The sequence below is a fragment of the Acomys minous genome (genome assembly GCF_964271855.1).
Source record: "Acomys minous genome assembly, chromosome: 19".
In the NCBI taxonomy this organism is placed as follows: Eukaryota; Metazoa; Chordata; class Mammalia; order Rodentia; family Muridae; genus Acomys; species Acomys minous.
In genome coordinates this window covers 20,186,757-20,208,419 of record NC_140499.1, presented here as the reverse complement: position 1 = coordinate 20,208,419, position 21,663 = coordinate 20,186,757, and the positions used below count along the sequence as shown (strand labels likewise).

At 44.7% G+C, this 21,663-nt stretch overlaps 1 protein-coding gene across 2 annotated transcripts; it reads left to right on the top strand.

Moving 5' to 3' along the window:
- Positions 1-9,542: 9,542 nt before the first annotated feature.
- LOC311590353 (uncharacterized protein) lies at positions 9,543-20,599 on the top strand. Of its 2 annotated transcripts, XM_084769248.1 has the most exons (6): positions 9,543-9,674; positions 10,338-10,456; positions 12,937-14,274; positions 15,133-15,156; positions 17,589-17,846; positions 20,150-20,599. In XM_084769248.1, exons 3-6 carry the CDS (start codon positions 14,242-14,244, stop codon positions 20,183-20,185), a joined length of 351 nt encoding a protein of 116 aa, XP_084625374.1. In that variant the 5' UTR covers positions 9,543-9,674; positions 10,338-10,456; positions 12,937-14,241; the 3' UTR covers positions 20,186-20,599. The 2 variants fall into 2 exon arrangements, with proteins under 2 accessions (XP_084625374.1, XP_084625375.1); XM_084769249.1 differs by lacking the exons at positions 9,543-9,674; positions 10,338-10,456 and adding an exon at positions 12,420-12,575.
- The last annotated feature ends 1,064 nt before the right edge of the window (positions 20,600-21,663 follow it).

The following is a 21,663-nucleotide window of genomic DNA, read 5'->3' as shown; positions in this document are numbered from 1 at the left end:
ACCAACTCAGCTTTCAGAAGTCCAAGGAACAAATTCCTGTCGCAGGCACCGCAGCAGCAGTCTGAGGGATTTTGTCCAGACAATCCTGGCTGACTAACACAGGGTGGAGAGGGTGGGTGGGGGGATGGGGACGACGGACGCTACGCCCTCAGATACGTCACTTGGGTGTACTGCTGTGAGGCGGAGGCACCCAAGAAGCAACAAACATAGGACGGACTTCCACTAAACTTTTCCAGTCTAACTAAACATAAATTCTATGGATTAGGGCCAGCAAGATGGCTCCCTGGGTACAAGGGCTTTGCCACCAAGACTGATAATGTGAGTTCCATTCCCAGGAAGCACATAGTAGGGGTGAGAACTGATTCTTGGAGGTTATCCTCTGACCTACACATGTGTGCTGTGCAAACACACACACACACACACACACACACACACACACACACACTGAATAAATAAACAAACAAATAAATAAATAAATAATTTGGGGGGTGGGGTATGAGGCCAAGACAGATTCTGATGACAGCCAATAAATATTTTTTAAATTCTAAAAATGGAGCGAAATTGTCAAAATCCGCTCCCTGGGAACTTCATGAGTTAGAGCTTAATTCTTGTCACAGGGTGCTGAGACATCTGCCCGGCAGAACTTAAAGCAGTTATTCTGCCTCATGACCATTCTTCTGAGCCATCTATGTTTGCTAAAGGTCAGGCCACGCTCCCTCAGCAACCTAACACAAGCCCTTCCCAACCCACTGCTTCTGTCACTCTTTCCTGCAATGTCCTTACAAGGAAGACAAAGTTGTAATAAGCCTGCATGCCTTTTCCTGTTAACTCCCCACTTACGAGCTTATTTCATAGCCCAGGGAAGGTTTCCCTGGGAGGCGTGCAAAGCCTCGGCTTTATGTCTACTCATAGTCTGGGACAAAGGCCCTTGACATTCTCAGGAGCAGATGATGGACGTCATGGGTCAGTCAGGAGAGTGCTTGCCTTTTTTTTTTTCCTTTGGTTTTTTTGAGACAGGGTTTCTCTGTGTAGGCCAGGCTGTCTTCCAACTCACAGAGATCCGCCAGCCTCTGCCTCCCAAGTGCTGGGATTAAGGACCGAGGCCACCACCATGCTAGTATTTGGTTCTACTGTTTCCCTGATTGTATTTGGAGAAGTATGGAAGGTGACGTGTCAGGGGATGAAGATGAGAAAGAAGATGAGAAAGAAGGCTCCAGGCCCCCTGCACGGTGCTGTGGGACTCTACGCACATTGCTTCTTCTAGGGGTCATTTCTTTCTTACATTCCTCACGCTCTATCGCTGTTTATAATAATCACGCTGCCAAGATCCCAGCCACTTCCCTAGACTTGACTGACTTGTTACTGAACCATAACTCAGCTGCCCAGGATGACATAAAGTTGTGGGTTTTCTGTATTCACAGTGGAGGGAAAAGGCTTCCTACTCGGATGTTGTCATCAGCCACCTTCACAGACTTTGCATTCCCTGTTCATGAAAGACATGTACAAACTGGACTTCTAAATAATTAATAAGATATTTAAGCCCCTTTCCCTCATGTTGGATAACAAGGTTGAATGGCATAATCTTGAATTTGTTCTTTTCAGTTCAGAAAATGTGTCTAAAATTTGGAAAGAAACCCAGTACAGTACTGTGATGAATTCTAGTGGGCAGCATTAATTACCAAGGATTTGGGAAAATCTTTGAAGAATTACACTGAGCTGAGGCTGCAGACACAGATAGGTTGAAAGAGCGCTTGTCTTGCGTGGTCAAAGTCCTGGGTTCCATCCCCAGCAACACACAAGTAGAACTTGGCAGTGCTCACCTGAAATCTCAGCACTAGGCCATCTTCTGGACCAGCCTGAGATACAAGAGAGCCTGTTTAGGATGCTTGTTGCTAGGTAGTGTCTTCTATCTAGCAGCATGGCAAGGCTCACTCATGAAATCTCAACAATATGACCATGAAAACAAGACCTGAATAATGACCAGGCCAACTGATGCGCCAATGTGGATGGGAGAAGGGAAATCTCAAAACAAAACAAAACAAAACAAAACAAAAACAAAAAACAAAAAGCCATTGCCTGGATGAAGAGCTACAATCAATGGCCGCCCAGAGGAGAATCAGTCTTCTCCATGGACTGGTCCCTAATAGGGTTTCAAATCTCGAGTGACCAACTCTAAACACATGCACAAACGAGCAGCACTAAATGGGCTAAGTGGTGTGTGTGTGTGTGTGTGTGTGTGTGTGCGTGTGCGTGTGCGTGTGCGCGCGCGCGCGCGCATGATTAAAATTATAGCATTTGAGAGGAAATGGTAGGAGATTGGAGGAATTGGGGAGAGGAGAACGGTAAGGATAATGTAAATGAAGTACTCATGTATGAAATTCTCAAAAATAAATAAATAAACAAGAGAGGCTGTTTACAAAACAAAACAACAATAAAACGCCCTCTCAGTTGGTGTGCTGTGTTGTTACTCTCTGGGCCACTGTGATAGCTAGCTCAGGCAGGCCCTCTTTGCTTCTACAACTTACCAAGAAACCAGTGGAGACATGCCAACTGCCCCCTGCTGGTGAGAATGGGTCAATACTCCTAAGACAGCCACTGACAACCCTGGCTCAGTACCACTCCATTAGCTTCCAAGGGACTCCAAGGGCTTTAACTGCTTGCTTTGGAGAGCTGAGACAAAGGGTCTGGAGAGAAGGCTCCTGGCATGCATGCCAGGCTGTTCACACCAGCCTGTGACTCCAGCACCAGGTAATTTTATGCCCTCTTCTGGTATTCAGGGGCGAGCGCGCGTGCGCGCGCGCGCGCGCGCACACACACACACACACACACACACACACACACACACACTACGTACACATACCAACAAAAATCTTTAAGAAACTGAACCTGAACAGTGGAAAAAGAATCAAGAAGGGTTTTTTTTTGTTTTTTGTTTTTTTGTAGTTACACTCAGTCTCTCCCATCTTCCCGGTGTCCTTTCCTGTGAAGTAGATAATAATATTATTAAAATCTAGAGCACGCTAGACCAACAGTAGTCACCCTGTCTTAGGTGCCAAGGCCCTTCTATCCTTCCTGACAGACATATGCATAAAGCTTTTCCTGAAGCAGTCTGCAAGGTCGAGCCTCATGTGTGGCTGCCCTGAGCTCTGAGACTTAAGACGCCCACACCGCTGTTCAACTCCCGGCTCTGGTGTTCAGTTAGCTGTGAGACTCAGACAAGTCAGCAAGTCTCTTGGACCTTATTTGCAAAAATATAGTCAATAATGCAGAACGCACAGGTCATTATGAGCATTAAGTAAGATCGTTACTTCAAGGCAAGTGCTTCCACATGAGTGTTGCCGTCAGAAGGTATAAACAAGAGGAGGCAGGGGTGAGAGTGGGGTACCCACTTAGCCACTAGTAGGTGTGTATCTGGAGCCAAACACCCTGGAGGCTAGCAAGAATTACACATTAGACCTAAGACACTCATCAAGGATATTAACATTATTACAGTTGCTTAATATTTAATTCTTAGTGTTCTGTAGGGGACCAGACTCTGTTGAGAATGGAGATTTAGGCTTCCACGGACTTCTTGAGTCTCAAAGTAAAATGCATACGTAGTAAAAACTTCTCCCAGACATGACGGGAGAGCCACTTTCTACGTGGTCTCAGAACGCACTTTCCAACAAGGCGGACACTGCTTTCAAGCACTCACAGGGAGCTTCCGCTCCGCCTGGCTCCTCTGGGAATGAGGGCGGTAAATTATGCTAAAGGTTAGCGTGTAGGCTACGCTGTCTGAGCTAAGCTTTTCTGCTCTAAAGGCTATACCATTGACAAGGCTAAAAGCTGGAATACTGGGAAACGCACCAAGACAGTCCAATGCAACTCAGAAACTTTTTATTTCCCTTTAATCAATATTTTATAGCACATATCTTGATTAAGGTTTCTCTTGTTGTGATAAAACACCGTGACCAAAAGCAGCTTGGGAGAAAGAAAGGGTTTGTCTGGTTTACACTCCCCACCCCCACCCCCGCCCCCTCCCGCCCCATAGTCCATCATATGGGGAAGTCGAGGCAGGAACATGGAGGACTGGCTTGCTCAACCTGCTCTCTTGTGTTCCACAAGACTGCCTGCTCAGGGGTAGCACCACCCACATGGGCTGAGCCATCCCACAGAATGCCCCAAAGGCTTGCTCACAGGCCAATCTTCCAGAGGAATTTTCTCAGCTGTAATTCTGTTTTTTTCTCAGATAGCTCTGGCTTGTGTGGAGTTGAGAAGCCAAAACAAACAACAACAAAAACCCAGGGCAGCCTATGTTAGGGTTGATTTTTTTTCTTTCTTTCTTTGACTCCACAGTCTTTACTTTTGAGCACTGTCCCTATTATGTGTGAGGTATCAAAAAGTGTCAAACCCAAGACAGCGTTTTTTTTTTCGGGGGGGGGGGCTCGCTTGTTTGTGAGGAAGGACTATATATCTCACTTTGCATTTATTTTGCTCCCAGCAGGTTTTTCTTTGTTCACATCTCACACAGTGTATATTTAATTTAGTGAATTGATTTGGTTGCATGGCAAACACCGCTGAGAATCTAAGGAGGAAAGTCACACTAGAAAAAGCCTTTCAAGAGTACAGGCAGCTGTTCAAACACTGTTCTTCCTGTGTTTCCAGAGGGAAAACAGTGGTGAACAGAGTAGCTAAGTACAAATCACCAAAGAGTGAGACACTACTTCTAGGCGCGCGGGGGGGGGGGGGGGGGGGGGGAGCTGTGAGGCCCACATTCGTCAGAGCGTGCCAGCAGGGAGTGAGTATGCACCGCCTACCTAATCCTCTGAACTGGATGAGCCCGCAACCCAGAGGCTGCCACTTGGTTTACATCCTGACTCACCCCTCCGGGAGTATTCCTCTCTTTTTAGCAAGAATAAGGAGCCAAGAGAACAGCTGGGGCGGGAGGTTATCTCGGTGTTCCTGACAGAAACCAGCTCACGAAAGCCCTGAGAAGAGCGATGGGTGTCTCCCAGTGTCGGGAGCGAGGCTCACAGATGGGATCCGTGAAGTGATGAGGATGGACAGACACCCGGTTTACTTCCGTGAGTCACAGTGGCATCTGTGGGAGAACACACAAACCTGCTGCCCACCGAACTCCTGAGCTCACAGGTCTGTTGCATCCCGGATTCCCAGCCCAAGTACTTCTCTATGATCTCCTTGGGTCCCAGCAGAATTCTTCCCTCTCTTTTACGGTTATAAAAATGAAAAATTGACATCTTTCTCATCATTGTCAATATTTCTTAGAATATTTTGCTGACTGTTTCATAGCAGCTCACTCCACTCATTTAATAAAGTCTGTTTCTACCAATAAAACAGAGCTGTGAATGACCACGTATCCACGCCTTTTAAGCCAGGAAGCACATAAAACATGTTTCCTGTGTAAAATACACACAATGCCTATTCTAATTGATGCATTAATCACAGTTGTGTGTATTTTCTAGTTGTAACTTTTTAGAATCTCAAAAACTATCTAAAGGTTGCCAGTCGATAACCATCACAGCTTTTGTTAATACGTAAAAAATGATAAACTTCATTGTGTTCTTCATTGGCCTTTTGAATGCTGCTGAATTTCCCTATAGGTTTGCTTGTAAATGCATTACTTATTGTAAACAGATACACGATTGAAATTACAAAGTATTTTATACAGGGGAAGCACTCAGCCAGGTTTTGGCCTACTGTTTCCATGAAGATTTTTGCTATCTCAGAAATGATTAATATAGTCTTAAGTTTAAATACTGTAGTTAAACATTTTCTGCATAGTTCTTTTGCATACAGGTTTACAACATGCTGAAAGAACTGTGGCAATATTGTGTGATGCCCCCAGGCAGACAGCCATAGCATTCCTCTATTCATATTTCCTGACCTTTTGACATACAAATAGGAGCATCATTTTCCCCTCTGTATAACCCTGAAATACTAAAGACCTAAGGCTTGAGGTAAGAAATGCTTATGGGCTTTTACACAACAAGAGGATGGTTTATTCCATGACATTGTCTCAAGTGCCACTCATGGGCATGATCTCACTCCAGTGTTAGGAAATATCCATGAAGCAGTCAGGTGTGTCCTCAATGATACATGACATATTCTGTCACACCTATGACGTATGACAAGATATGACAAGGAGGAATGATGGGCAAGCAATATCACAAAAGACACGCTGACAGGACAAAGGATCAGAAAGGATGTTATTGAATTTTGAGGGCTGGTGGCAGAGGAGAGGAGGGGTGACCAATTTTTTAATAAAAACATTGAGTCGGCCCTTGATGGATAGGATTTATGTGTGAGGGAGTGTAGAGATAAACCCTTCAGACTGAGGGAACAGCATGATTAAGGACTTGAAAGTCAGAAAATATGGGGGTAGGGAAATAAGAAGACAGGATAGGCAAAACAAAACAAAACAAAACCTGTTGGTTTGAGGGTAAATGTACAGGATTGTTAATCCTTGTGAGACAGGCACACTTTCTTTCCAGACCACAAGGTCCACCGAAAGGAAAGCCACATACAATGGGGGTCTAGGAATGTGCCAGACAATGTTGGAAAGAGGTGTGCCTATAATTGAACACCCCAAGCCTTGGTATGTTTTTCAACTATCCATTGAGAGTCATCTAGTGCCTTAGCTGCTGTTCTGTGGAGGTGAAGAGACACTATTACAAAAGCAGCTTATATTAAAAACAACTTAGTTCCAGAGGGTTAGTCAAGGGTCATCAAGGCAGATGGCGGGCAGCCATGGCGCTAGAGCAGTAGTCCAAAGTCTACAACTGATCTGAAAGATGGAAGCACAGAGAGGGAATGCCTGGGGCTGGCATGGGCTTCAAAGTCCCCCTTCAGTGAAATACCTCTTATAACAAGGCCACACCTCCTAATCCTTCCTAAACAGTTCCACCAACTAGGAACCAAGCATCCATATATATAAGCCAATGGGGGCCGTTCTCGTTCAAACCACCACACTTACGTTATTTTAAAAAGCAAAGCTTAGTGACTACATGGTGGGGGAGGAGGTCCCCTTCTGTCACAGGCCTAGGGGATGGGAATAGGGTGAAAGAGGGAGGGAGGGAGGGAGGAACAGGAGGAGACAAGCAAGAGGATAAAAAATTGAGATGTAATCTGAATAAATTAATAAAAAAAAAAGAGAAAAAACACAAAGCCTAAATCAAGGATGAAAGCACTAGGGTTTTTCATGGAAAACAGTCATATCAGTGAGACTTGGGGAAAAAAAGAAGGAGAAGAAGAAAGGCAATGGGAAAATGGGTTTTCTAGAACTGACTTCCATTAGCTCAAACCTTGGTGATGAGGCACGCAACCTTTTATCAGATCTTGTCCCATGGCACACAGGGGCGTGTTGGAATGGGAAATAAGGAGAAACACACACATAATTCTTTGGTAAGAAGGAAGGCGCCATGTAGCAACACTTATCTACCCACTACTGCCTATTTCTCATCAGTCAAGATTTGTCCCACCAGGAATCATCTCTGTCACACTTCCAAGTTACTTCATGTGACCGTTTCAACTACCAGGATGTCAGGCCCCACAACCTGTTGTGTAGAGTTTCATCTGAGTATAGAAGTGACAGGAAGAGGCAAATACTTGAGGTAAGTGCTAGTGTTTGGTGTGTGTGTGTGTGTGTGTGTGTGTGTGTGTGTGTGCAGGTGCCACGGAGGAAGTATGCAGTCCTAGCACAATTGGAGGAGTCAGTCTGTACTGCCACAAGAGTCCTGGAAATCCAGCTCAGGCTTAGCAGTAAGGGCCTTAATCCATTGAGCCACGTTGCCAACCCCTGTACCATTTATTTATGCAATTAGCAGCACAGGTCTGTTTGCATAAACACTACAAGGATGTGCATAATGTCTTGTGGTACAGTGTTACAATGGCTGTGGTGTTATTAGATGATAGGAGTTATTTTCCGCCCCATTGTGACTTTATGAGCTGTTGTCTATGCTCACTGTCCTTGGTGGCTTTGACGTTATGCAGTAAGGAGTTAAAGGGGCTAAGCTGTAGAGTCAGTCCTAGCCAGTGGCATAGCATTGGGCTGGCTGACCACTCACTGGCTGAGAGTCCTGGAGGAGGGAGGGACTTTACATCTAAGGATGCACTTAAGCATTGAAATGGGATAATGACTCAAGAGAAGAAAAAGAGCATCCATGTGGCATCAAAGAAATGAGTCTCTGGGAGGGTAACAATGCACCTGGGGTTAAATTCTTCTCTCTGCAGCAGCATTTAGGAAATTGCCTCCTTCTCACTACAAAGACAGAGCCACTCACTGTCTTAAGGATAGTTCAGTATATTATCTGAGTTAGCAGACTTTGAGTATCACATCACATTCATTCCAGTCCTATGACTCCATCATAAAATTTTGGCATTTGCAGCCGGGTCTTTGGAAGAGGGGCTCAGCTCTGTGTAATATCAAATTCCACATGATTAAGTAACATCCATCAACGAAAGATGGGACTATAAACACCAGTGTGGACATAATGGACCACATTTGGCCCACTTGTTTGGGACTGCAAGGAAAATACGATTACATAAAGAGCCCTCTGGCCTCAAGAAAGAATTTTCAATTGTAAATTGCTTTTGAGCAGCAAATGCTGAAATGTAATAGTTTATCCTCAAAACTGAGAAAGAAAAGGATTTCTCTCTGTCTCTCTCTGTGTGTCCATGTGCATGCATGTGTGTGTGTGTGCACATGCATACATTCGTGTGTGTGTGTGTGTGTGTGTGTGTGTGTGTGTGTGTGTGTGTGTGTGGGTTTTCTACTCAAAGTTAATGCTAGCCAACTTATCCCTCTTTTTCTCTAGATATTTTTTTCTTAATCCAAACCAGCTTGGTACATTGGTAAAAAGAACTAGAAATGCAGCCAAATACCCAGGATTTGAGTTGCTTCTGCCTCTGTGAGAAGCAAATAGTAGCAAAACATCACTTTGGAACTCCATTTCCTAGACTGTAAATGAGGATAATGATGCGCACCCTGCCAACTTCAGGGCTTGCTCAGAGACTAGAGTGACCTAGAGCTGGGAGACACTAAAGTGCTCTTCAGAGCAGCGTTAGCGGTGTTTTCCGCAGTGTCCAACACAGCCCTCTGTAATGAGACAAAGTCAAGGCGTGGGCACCAAGACAGGCTCCAAGGCTGGCAAAAAAAAAAAAAAAAAAAGGAAAAAGAAAAAGAAAATGTCTCAAGTTTCTGCTTCACCCACAGAGTGGAACGTGCCCGCGTAATGCTCCACTGATTAGGCTAAGTTGTCCCAAACATTTTGAAGTTCCATTTCTACAAGACTTTATCTGTCTAAAGTAACGTGACTGGCCTACTCTCTGGAGTCTGCCAGTGGTTCTGTTGAGTCTTTACTGACTTACAGCTTGGCTTGCCTTTGAGTCTAAGTCCCTGTTTAGCCTGTTGCTTTATGTATGACACTGATCTGTAAAAACTTCTTTCAGCCTCAGTTTCCTCACCTCTAAATGTCAAGATGACCTTTCTGGAGAACTATTAGAATGTTTAGAAATAGAAGCCTTGGCTGTAGCTCCGTTTGGTAGAATGCTTGCCTACTGTGAACTAAGCCCTAAATCTGATCCCAGCAGTGAATAACAACTGTAATCCCAGTAGTCTAGAAGTGGAGGCGGAAGGATCAGGAATTCAAGTTCATCTTTGGCTACATAGCATCATGGTGAGTTTGAGGATAGCCTGGGATACATAACAACTTATAGTAAAGAAGGAGATAGAGAGGAGAGGAGAAGAGAGGAGAAGAGAGGGAGGGAGGGAGGGAGGGAGGGAGAGAGAGAGAGAGAGAGAGAGAGAGAGAGAATTTAGAAATTACACTTTCAATCCCAGCATACTGCCTGAAACATAGCAAGCATACAATTGATAAACTACACATTTTAACCCTTGTTCTGCATTTAAATCAGCTATGTCACTTACAAGAAGTTTAAGCATTGAGCTAAGACCCTTTGGCTGAACACATCATACACTTTGGTCACAGAACTTGGAGAAGTCAAGCTGGTATTGACCTGCATGCTTCCTGCCAGTTGTCTAGCTTTCACGGTGCTGAAAGATGCTATGGAAGCTGTGGGAGAGGGGTCAGGAGTCTTCAATAGTCTTGCCCTTGAGGACTGTGATCAGCTTGGGAAGATATACCCATTGATGCATGAATATTAGGGGTGCTAACCAACTACTTTCTGATTAAGTCTTCTGCCACTGGAAGAAACTCATGCCTGGTTGTACAAATCTGGCCAAGAATCCATAAAGTCCTCAGAGCTGAACTACTATTATTGTTTTGTTAAATGGATATTGTATCTAACCGCCCTCTAAATTCATATCTCTGTACCTATAGATGAATACAGCTCTCAGTGTTCAACAGAGAAGTGTCACTGTACTGTGGACAGCAGTTAATGCAGAGGCTCCCAACTGGTCAAAAGACAGAGTTAGTATCTGTGCAGTGCTCGGGGCTAGGTGAGATTGAATATTACACACACACACACCCCTTCTGAGCTCAGGGAATGTGACAGAAGAAAGGGGTGTATTCATTTGAATGAAAATGGCCCCCACCCTCTTATGTTTGAATGCTTAGTCCCCAGTTAGTGGAACTGTTTATGAAGGCCTAGGAGGTGTAACCTTGTTGGGTTGGGTATGGATTTCTTGGAGTAGGTGTGGTCTTCTTGAAGGAGGTATGTGTCTGGTGGTTGGGTTTTGAAATTTCAAAAACCAGGCCGACTCTCTCTGTCTCTATCTCTGTCTGTTTCTGTCTATCTCTGTCTCTGTCTCTGTCTGTCTCTATCTATCTCTGTCTCTGTCTCTGTCTATCTCTGCTGTCTCTGTCTCTGTCTGTCTCTGTCTCCGTCTCTGTCTCTCTCTCTCTCTCTCTCTCTCTCTCTCTCTCTCTCTCTCTCTCTCTCTCTCTCTCTCTCTCTCTCCTGCCTGTGGATCAGTAAGTTAGGTCTCAGCTACTACTCCAGTGCTGTGCCTGTCTATTCCCCACCATGATGATCATAGCCTTGATCTCTAAAACTGTAAGCATCCCCCCCCAAATTAATGCTTTCTTTTATAATTCCTTTGGTCATGGTGTTTCATTACAGCAACAGAAGAGTAACTAAGACAGGATGGAAAGATTTTAGGGGCCAGAGGTCTTGGAGGAGTGGGTCAAAACAGTATTTTCTGGCATTGTTTCACTCGTAAAGCCACAGAAGGTTTAGCTGTCTGAACAAAAGCTGCACAGGCTCAAGGCTGTCCATATCCATCCCAGTACAGATGGAGAAGGACCCACCTGTAGGTAGGAAGCCTAGGAAGGGCAGAGAGAGCCTGTTTTCCTTAAGGCTGAGGTCCTTAGGAGGTTGTCCATGCTCCAACACATGGCTCCACACATAGACACATGTAGGCAGCATTAACTGAACTCAGTAAGTGAGCGGGACAGAGACAGAAAACATGAAGTGGGGAGGAAATGTGAGGGGATCTGAGAGGTGTTGAAGGGAGGAGGAAGTGAATATGACCCAAATACATTCTATGCATGCAAGGAATTCTCAGTAGTAGACTGAGGAAAAAAATGTAACCACTAAGCAACATAAGAAAAAAAAATTCAGAAACTGCGTCTGGAAACAATGCCAGATATTTCCAGAATGAATTGTGAGAATATCACAGGTAATTGAAGTGGGCTGAAAGGTGGCCTCTCAAAAGGCACATCCATGGCCCAGGCTCAGAGTGTATGAATGGTTTCTTATTTAACAAAAGTATCTTTCCAGATGTCATTAGAGATCTTAAGATGAAGTTACCCTGGATGGTCTGAGTGGGACCTCTATCCAGTGATGGATCTAAGTCCTGCTGAGAGACAGGAGAGGAGAGGAGAAACAGGGAGAGACAGAGACAGAGACAGAGACAGAGACAGAGACAACAAGGTGACAAGAGGAGAGAGTGAGGCTGGGGTCAGAGCTGCTGTAGGACCTCTGGAGCCCTGGGAAACTGGAGGAGGCAAAGAAGGAGTTTGATCCAGGATCTAAGGGAACACAGCCCACCAACACCTCAACTTTGCCTTCTTGACTCTGCAATGATCAGAGAATAAAATCTCTGCTTTTAACCCACTAAGTGTTTAGGCATTTGTCTGAGCAATCTAGGAAATTAGTGCGGCTTTCCCACAGCAGCTCGGAATGATGCTGACATGTATATGACAAGCTCCTGGCCAACAGCAGCTCCAGGCTCCAGGCTTCCTGGTTCCCCAGTGAGTGAGTCTGAGAGTGTGGTGAGGAGGGTGCCCCAATTTGGAAAGCCTGCCCTCAGCTTACTTAATAGCTTGATCTACCATGGGCTGTCGATACCAGGCTTTTTCCATTTTATTTTATTTTATTTTATTTTTTGTGCAGATTCAAAGAATTTGTTCCCCTAAAACTCTCACTGCTTCGAAGGTTTAGAATTTAAAAATAACATACACGAAACCTCTGTTCAAAGAAATGCATAATACACTTCCAAGATCTTCTTTGTTACAATGGTCTGCCTCTTCCTGAAGCTATAAAAATTCAGAGAGCCACTTTACCCAGTTGTGCAAGATAAAAGAAAAACAACTGAAACAGGCAGTCAGACCAAGGTAGGGAGCGGCCAGTGCCTGTGGGTTGAAAATGGCCCTGAATGCTAAAAGAAATCACTGAGAAACAGGGGTGTGGGTATGAAGTGACATATTTCAGTTGCTTTTTCTTAAGAGCAATTTCCTAAAAGAAAGAGCTCTCTGTCTCTGTCTCTGTCTGTCTGTCTGTCTGTCGTCTGTCTGTCTGTCTGTCTGTCTCTTTGTGTATGTGTGTGTGTGTGTGTGTGTGTGTGTGTGTGTGTGTGTATGGTGTTGTCTTTGTATGTGCATATATGTGCAAGTATACATACATATGGCGAGGTACGCATGTGGAGGCAGCCTTGGGTGTCATTCCTCAAATTCTACCCTCTTTATTTTTTTTCAGACAGTGTCTCACTGGCTTGGAGCTCATCAAAACATCTAGAATGTCTATCCACTGAGCCCTACGGATTCACCTATCTCCACCTCCTTCACACTGGGATTATAAGCATTTCACATGGGTTCTGGGCGTGCAACTCAGGCCCTCATAATTAACGGTCTGTGTCATCTTCCCAGCCCTGAAGGAAGCAGGGCTTTTTACATATTTCTACCAGGGCCCAGATCTCAGGTGTGAAATTGTTGGAGCAGGATATCTGTCTGTGTTAGAGTAACAGATTTACACACCATGAGTGAGATGGGGCAAGTGCAGTGCACTAGGGGAGGTAGGAATTGCAGGTTAGAGATGAAAAAAAAATTATTGTAGCTCTCTATTTCCTGTGGCATATCCTAATTTGTTGTGGGGCCCCATATTCAGCTATGCAGAAAAAAAAAATGTTAAGTTAAAAAAAGAAAAGAAAGAAAAATGTTAAGTTAGACCCCAGTCTTTTCTACTTTTAAGAAAATTCTGAGGTTAATGCGTGGAGGAGGGGAACTACTGTTGAGTTGGTTCAAAATTTAATCTCCTCTGGTATTGACCATTGTTTTCCTCCTCATTTCCAAGATAGCCTCTGTGGCATGATGGAGGTTGGTTAACTGTGTAGTGATGGAGGTTGGTTGACTGTGCAGTGATGGAAGTTGGTTGACTGTGCAGTGATGGAAGTTGGTTGACTGTGGAAACTCTAGTTCCAAAGTCTTTATTAGTCTGGGTCCACTCTCTGAGTGTCATCTACTGGTACTGGCTGGGGTGTGGCCAGGTGTGGCTCCTTTAAGGGCATTATGCTGAAATACACTAACTGAGGTCCCTGTCATTTGCTCCAGGTAGGTAGGAGGCTGCCATCTGTCAGGATTCTTTATCTTATTCCCAGGCCTCTGCAAGTACATTGCTTTATGAAAATCTGTGTGTTGCCCTTTTGGTTCACTGGGACCTAGGTTCTCCTCCACATCACATGTAGGCATTGGAGATGAATCTTAAAGAAAAATTAACCTGAGTGAGAGGAAGGATAGAAGGACCTGGAGGGGACAGAAGCTCCACAAGAAGACCAACAGAGCCAACTAACCTGGGCCTCTTCTATCCATTATCAGTCAAGAAAATGCCCCCACAGACTTGTCCACAGGCCAGTCTGATAAAAAAAAAAATTCTCTCTCGTCTTCCCAGATGACTCGTTTGTGTCAACTTGGCAAAAACCTAACCAGCTCAAGCAGCCAAAGAGCAGAGCCAAGGAGTCAGAGAAAATGGAAAACTACTAAGAGGAGTTAAGGAGAACTGGGCACAATGATATACACTTGGGATCCTAGCTCTCAGAAGGTAGATGCCAAAGGATCAGAGATTCAAGGCTAGCCTGAGATACATGCCAAAGTTGATCCAGCCTGATATACATGAGGCTTTGGGTTGAGATGGGAGAAAGAGGAAAAAGGAGAGGGAAAGAGGAGGAGGAAGAGAGAGAAAGAAAGAAAGAAAGAAAGAAAGATAGATAGATAGATAGATAGATAAAGAGAAGGAGATTCTTGTTAAATTGGCCTAACAAGATAAGAAAAGAAACTTGGTTGATGGCTGTACTGAGGGATGACTCAGTGGAAGTCATTGATAAGCCTTGGTCGAACAGATCAAAGACAAAATGGGGACCAAAGTTGAGGCCTACTAAAGAAGTGGAGGAAGCCTCACAGAGTTCAGTCACTGACAGAATCTTTGTCACCAGGCACCGCCTTGGGACAGTCTAAGCAGGCATCTCCTTCAGTCCAAACATCCTGAGACCCTTTTGTCCCCAAATTGTCTGAGGTTTTCTGTCATCTTCCTCCTGGCCTCCTTTTTGGCTGATGCCTGGAGGGTGGAAGGTGCTAGATGAATTTCCAGCAACGCACGCAGCATCTCTGCTGAGTTGAAGTCCCTCCAAATCTCTGCTCTCCCTCATGGAGGGAGGCTTTCTTTCTGTCTGGAAGAAGCTGTTCTTGAATGTTTATCTGCTCCCTGTTACACTAAGCCATGTGTGGGAGAGAGGTAGCAGGAGGAAAAGGAGCTTTTTCTCACTCAGTAAAGGATACCTGCCAATGTCACTGTCCTTTTATAGCTCTAATTCCTCTTTGGGGACTCAAAAAGCAAAAATCAGCATTTTTCTCTTCCTATGTACTCCGCCATCTTGATCATTCCTGACATGCCGACGTCTAGCTGAAAAAGAAAAATCACACAAAGGTAACTCAAAAACAAAATCAATATTCATATATTGTGAAGCTACATTATTCCCACTGCAGATTCGTAGGTGCTTACTGACCCCCCCCCCTCTGTATACTTATGAAAATGCAGCCAGTTCTCATAGTTTGAGTGGAAATTGGAGATTTCCTTTCTCCTTAATTCCAAACCCATCCTGGTTTTTCTTTCTACCCGACTCCAGGTAGGCAGTCCTACTTAGGCAGTCATAGTGATGCAAGCCTTTGATTCCAGCTCCAGCTCATCAGATCTTAATCATAGTGTTCAGGTCATCCATGTGGCTGGTTCAAGAGGAGCCATATTTAAAGGAAAGATAAAAACCAAGATTAATGTGGTTGAAATTAATGGATGCTATCATAAGGCAGTGGGCTTTAGACTGCTGTATATCCCAAGCACACTAGGATTTTTTCTCTGTAGAACCAGATGCGGAAGCCAGAACCTGATGCCATTTCAATGACAGTATGGTCCCTCCAATGTGAATTCACAGTTATCAGTGTCAGTTCCACCTGCACCCAGTCACAGTCTGAAAGAAAACCTGCAGAGTTCTTAAGTTGTAAGTTATATGCCCTGCCGGCTAACAGGGAGAGCTCCTGCACGTGTTCTACTTGTCCGCACCTGGGATGTGACTTACCCCTTTATCCAGTGTTTCTATGCTGTATATGCCACCATGCCTAGTAGTCACTTAGTAGCCAGCTCATCTACGACTGACTCGCAGTCATGCAGCAAAAGTAACCCTTATTTTAATAATGATCCAAAGTCAAGGATGATGATATTGGTTATTAGGCTGTGCCAAAGGTAAGCCATAAAGTGCTGATTTTAAGTTAAAAAGAGAAAGTTCTCAACTTAGAGAAAAGGAATGCATATTGAAGTTACTGAGACCAGTAATACCATATTTTGAGAGACCACAATAATGTGGTTTTTGTTACAATATATTGTCATTTTTAATATAATTTTTGTTCATCTCTTACTGTGCCTGACTTAACATATTTTATCATAGGTATATGCTTAGGGAAAATGTCAGTGTATATAGGGCGTGATAATATATATGAGACTTCAGACAGCAATTGGGGATCTTGTAACATTATCCGTCCCTGTGGATAAGTGAAGATTACTATCCTGATTTTTAAAAAAAATAATTCATTTATAATACTTATAATTTTGAAGTTAGTATTCAAGAGAAATATGTGTTTGTGTCTAAATTGCCTCAAATGTTATGTTATTACATTTTTCGATAATGCGCATATGTTGGTAGTCCCATGCCGACAGCCAGGAGGTAGAAGCAGGAAGATCAGAAGTTCAAGGTCATCCTCAGCTACAGAGGTGAATTCAGGTCAGCCTGGCCTACGGGACTTGTCAATCAATCAGCGCTGGAACCAAAGATTCTCGTGTTTTCTCAGTCATGTGAGAAGGGAAAGGACACACGTGCGAAGGAAACGGGTCCTCTTCTTCTGAACAACATGAGACCCTTTTGTTAATGTCAGTCTTCCTCAGAGAGCTGTTGTGTAGCTGGCCATGTTAGCTGAAGTGGGTTTTCACTTGTCAGAGACCCCGAGCCTCAGTTGCCTCCTTTATAAAACTCAAGTGTTACATAAACCACATCACTGTCCTCCCAAGCCTGAGCTCCCGTTAGGCAGCCCTCAAAGCCTTCAGTCTGGCAGAAGAGCAGATCCGGGGAAGCCTGGCATGGAAAGACAAGGCGACGGGCCCTGAGCTGACAGAAAAGCTCAGACAAAACAAAAAGAAAACCACTTTCCGAAACATTCTTTGTGGTGTGCCTGCAATTTACTTCTCCCCAAAAGGCAGAGTGCTTTTGGTGTGAGTCCAAACTAGACGGACCTGCACGCCTTGCGTCTGACTGCTGTAAAGTGCCACAGCCACAGTTCAGCGATGAGCGTTCTCTGGGTTTCCTCAGAGTGACCAGACCCTGGAGGTGGGGAGAAGGGGAAGGCAAGCTGGAGCAGTCCCTACGAGGGCTGCTTCTGACCTCGGCACATAGGGAGCACTCAAACGAGAGACAGAGTTATTTTCTCATCTATGTAGCTTTCCAGGAACAGGAAATCCACAGGAAACATTCCCCATTGCTTTGAGTAGCATCAAAAAACAAGACGCAAGGGTCCACACTGAGAAAGTCTGACGAGTAATCTCAGTGTTTTAGCCAGCTTCTCCAGCTTTACACTGCTCACTGAAAACACACACAGAGACCTCTAAACACACACGTGTGTAAAAATTAAACACAAGTTATCTTTACGTCACCCCCTTTCTCCCCTCCCTCGTGTGTGCATGTGTGTGTAGACAAAAAAGCAAGTATATAGATTTAGTAATAAGATTTACTAATATATATATTAGTATATATATATATTCTAGAACAGATTCTGACTCTGTTGAAGCCACTCTAATGTTGTACATTTGTCCATCAGGGTCTTGTGACACTCCGGTATGGCAGAGAAACAATTCTTGAACAATGTGCAAACTTCACTGAAGCAGCATCTAATGGGGCTGTCATCATGATGTGTGTCAGATGGATCACAAAAACCCTGTGGACAGAAGCCCAGAGATGTACAGGGACAACTTTCTGGGAGAGGGACATGCAGCCACGACAACATCAAATCAAAACCAGGGAGAAGTTGGCCTTGGAGAACTGCCATAGCCAGTCCGGTGACATGCTGGTGTGCAAAGTGAGTATGCTAACCAAGATGAAGTGCTCTATCTTGGATGCCATCCCTTAACGATTGTTGACATGGTAACTTCCGATTTTTCTAGTGTGCCAACGGAAAAAAAATCCTAAAACTTACAGATATGTTATAAGAGCAAAAGAGGGCGAGAGTCAAGCCAGGTATGGAAGTGACACCCACAAGCCCAGCATTTAGAAGACTGAGACAGAATCAAAAGTTCCAGGCCACACTGGGCTATGGTACATTTAAGGTCAGCCTGGGCTGCATCAAGAGATTTTTGTCTCAAGGTAAAAACAACAAAACCGGCAGAGCCGTCAGTATAGGAAGCATTTGATCCTGACTCTCCTAACAGGACTCAGGCCTCTTGTCTGACTCATGGGGCTGCTAGACAGTGAACTCAGAGTTTGGTCTTGTAGAGGGCATGGGTTAAGACTCGGCTGTGGCAGGGTTGACTGTCCCTCAAAGAGGTAGACACTCTTACTATCTATCATCTAGGGAAACGGACTTCTGGCTGAGGAAGAGAAACTGAGGGAGCTGGAAAGGAAGTCCTCGCGTGTGTAGGACGCAGTCTGAGGCTGACACAGAGTGGCTAAGGGTGGTTACCTGTGGAAGCAGAGGCTGTGTGAAGAGATAAGCGCAGCAAACCAACCCCTCGGCTTTTTGACACACCTCTGACTTCTTGGTGAGGTTATTGTAGTGTAATAAGAACTCCCCAGGCAGAGGAGTCCTGACAATAGGTATCTGACCGTCATCTCTAAGCCTTCCGTCAGGACTGATGTCTCTGTGGGCTCTAGCAGGCTCCATAGGAAAGAAGGCAGGAAGTGGGCTGGTAGGGGGGCATGAAGCAAAGTCCAGGCTGACCCTTGAAGCTTTCGTCTGACTGACAGGTCTTCAGCATAAGGCCCTGTCTGAGGCTAAGCTGATGAAGAAATTGAAGGCTCGAATAGCTACTTACAGATTGCAAAACTAGTGCTTTTACAAGTGCCATTTGTCAATGTGGACACATCTTAGGATTTCCTAATCCAAAGTATTAAATTTGTCAGTGTAAATTTTCTTTAAAATTAAACGTGTCCTGTGAAATAGACTGTAATTCCTAAAATTGACCTGGATTTCAGCCCTACTGGGATTTTTGGTTTTGGGAGACAATTGGAATAGCCAAACTGAAACAGAGGAACGGTGTGAGAACCTAGATTAAAAATTCACTTTTAAAAGGTCAGTGCCCGTGGCCCTAAGTGCCCGCATAGCCATTTGTCTATCAAGAGTGCATCACTGAAACACTTCGACCTACAGGTGAGAAGCCAAAGTGCACAGGAAACCATGCTTCTGTTCCTAACAGGTACAAAGCAACACTGTCCCAGTGGCAAACAGCAGCAAACACCACAGCGTTCTCATTCATTCATTTTTTTAAAATCTGATTTTTTTATTTGGTGTTCTTGGTGGTGGGCTTTTAAGGTAGGTCATGTAGCTCAGGCTGCCCTAAAAGCTGTGTAGCTGCAAATAAGATGGGACTTCAGATTCTCTTGCGGCCAAGTGCAAAGTGCTGGGGTTAAAGGTGTGAGCCTCAACACACAGGTGTGTGCCTTTAACACCACTCTTGCTCATTAGGCAACGTGAGAGAGCATCACTCACACAGGGAGCTTGGCAGAAAGGTTTCACGTGTTAGCTCTTAGATTGTACTGGTATTTACTCTGAAGTAGAGGTTGAGCCTTTCCTTTCCCCTCTTCCACCTCAAAATTAACCCCAGGAAGTAAAATAGTTATCACTTGGGAGGCTAAAAATCTTTCTAATCTTAAAAGCGTATCATAATATATAAATTATAACTACCAATACATACACAAATGAGTCACAAAATAAAAAGCGGTGCAAATATCATTAAGAAGGCTACAATGTCCCATGTCAACTACCCAGCATGGAGAGTGTGTGTTGATATTGGGATCCTGGCCTAAACATGCTTTAAAGTGGTTTTAAAGATGGTTCCCGGGGAAGGACAACAGGACAGATGCCCCCAGCTGGTTGCCGTGGGAGCTGCATTGCTGAGGATAGTACTCTCACGGGGAGCTCACTGGTGTTGACTGAAGTCTGAAGCAGGGTTGAGGCAGCTAGCCCCATCCCAAGCTAGCCTGCTCACTTCCTCTTTCAGGCTGTGCAGGACATTTGGTTTCATTCCTATTGTAACTTGTACTCAAGCATTATTTATTAACAGGTGATGGGTTTTCTCGTTCTTCCTGAAGTGTAAGTGGTTCACCCATTGATAGGATGACCGAGTAAACAGAAATCTAAAGGCCAAAATCCACTTATTGTTTCAGCTGGAAGGAATGAATTCCACTGTCAATTCTCCATAGACTGTGGGACTGAGAGGCCACGCCCCTTGCCGAGGGTCACAGACTGGAGTTAGGTCTTCTGCTCCGGACTGGTCTCCGTGGTAAAAAGCTTCCGGGCTTCACACCGGGCTGTTGGAAGGAAAAAGGTTTTGAGGGCAAGACGAAAACAGCTTCGATCTCTCAAATGGCTCAAAACTTGTTGACTTGTCTGGGAGAAGAGCCTGGCAAATCTCTGCTGTCTGACCTCCTCCACATAAACCCAGAATGTATCCAAGGATCCCGGCTGCCTGGAGGACGGGAAGACACCAGGGGAAATCTCCCCGAGGCTCAGAGACTGAATCGCGCACATGCCTAGGACTAGATACAGCATCCTGGCTACTGGTGAGGCTCCAGGGACACTGCAGTCGCTCAGTCAGGCTCTGAGGTCCTTGAAGTGCTAGGCATTGGGGGGAGCCCTGGAAGCAAGGCGGGGCGGGGGGGGGATGAGGGAGAGAGCCCTGGAAGCAAGGTCATGGTACTACAGCCAGGATGAAGGCGCTGATATGCTGAGCCACAGATATTTCAATATTTACCAGCAGCACAAGTTCATCAGCAGCCCTGGCATCACCTTTGTATCTGCCTATTTCAGATGAGATGCTTTCCAAGGAGTAAATTCAGTACAGTGCACTATGACAGAGAAGACATACCTGAAGTACAGGATATCCCCCAGGCTTAAGGCCCAGGTGAATCACAGTGTGTACGGCACCAAATCCACGCAGCCTTTGGGTTGTAGGGCCTGAAGTTCCTCCTTCCTACCACTCCACCCTTCCTAGCAACATGAGGGGTGGGAGGGGGCGTGTAAAATACTGCATGCTGTTTTGAAGAGAAAGTCATAAAAGACCATGAACTGAGGGCAGGACAAAGGCTGCCAGCTTTCCATGGATGCCTTTGTCCTCTTTACCTCAGCTGCTTGCATCTGTCCCCCAGGCACACTTTGGCTCTAGAAATGACCGGGTTCCACACACCGTTTCCATTTAGTCAAGACTAAGCAATTGCCAGGCACAGTGACACACACAGAACTTGGGAGATAGAGGCAGGAGGATCAGGAGTTCAAAGTCATCCTCAGTGATAAGACAGACTGGGCTACAGGAGATCTTGTCTTTGAAACAAAGATAAATGATGACAGACAGACAGACAGACAGATGATAGATCCTGAGGAGAGAAAGAGACACAATGAGGAGATAGAAAAGGACAAAGAGGAGGAGGAGATGGCTCAGGGACTTGATCCATGATAATAGACGGACAGATAGATGATAGATAGAGACATATAGAGATAGAGATAGGTAGTAGAGATAAATAAATATAGATAATAGATATAATTATAATAGAGATATATAGTTAGAGATAAATAGAGATAGATGATAGGTACACAGATAGGTAGATGATAGATAGATGATGATGATAGGAAGATAGAGATAGATAGATAGACAGACAGACAGACAGACAGATAGATAGACAGA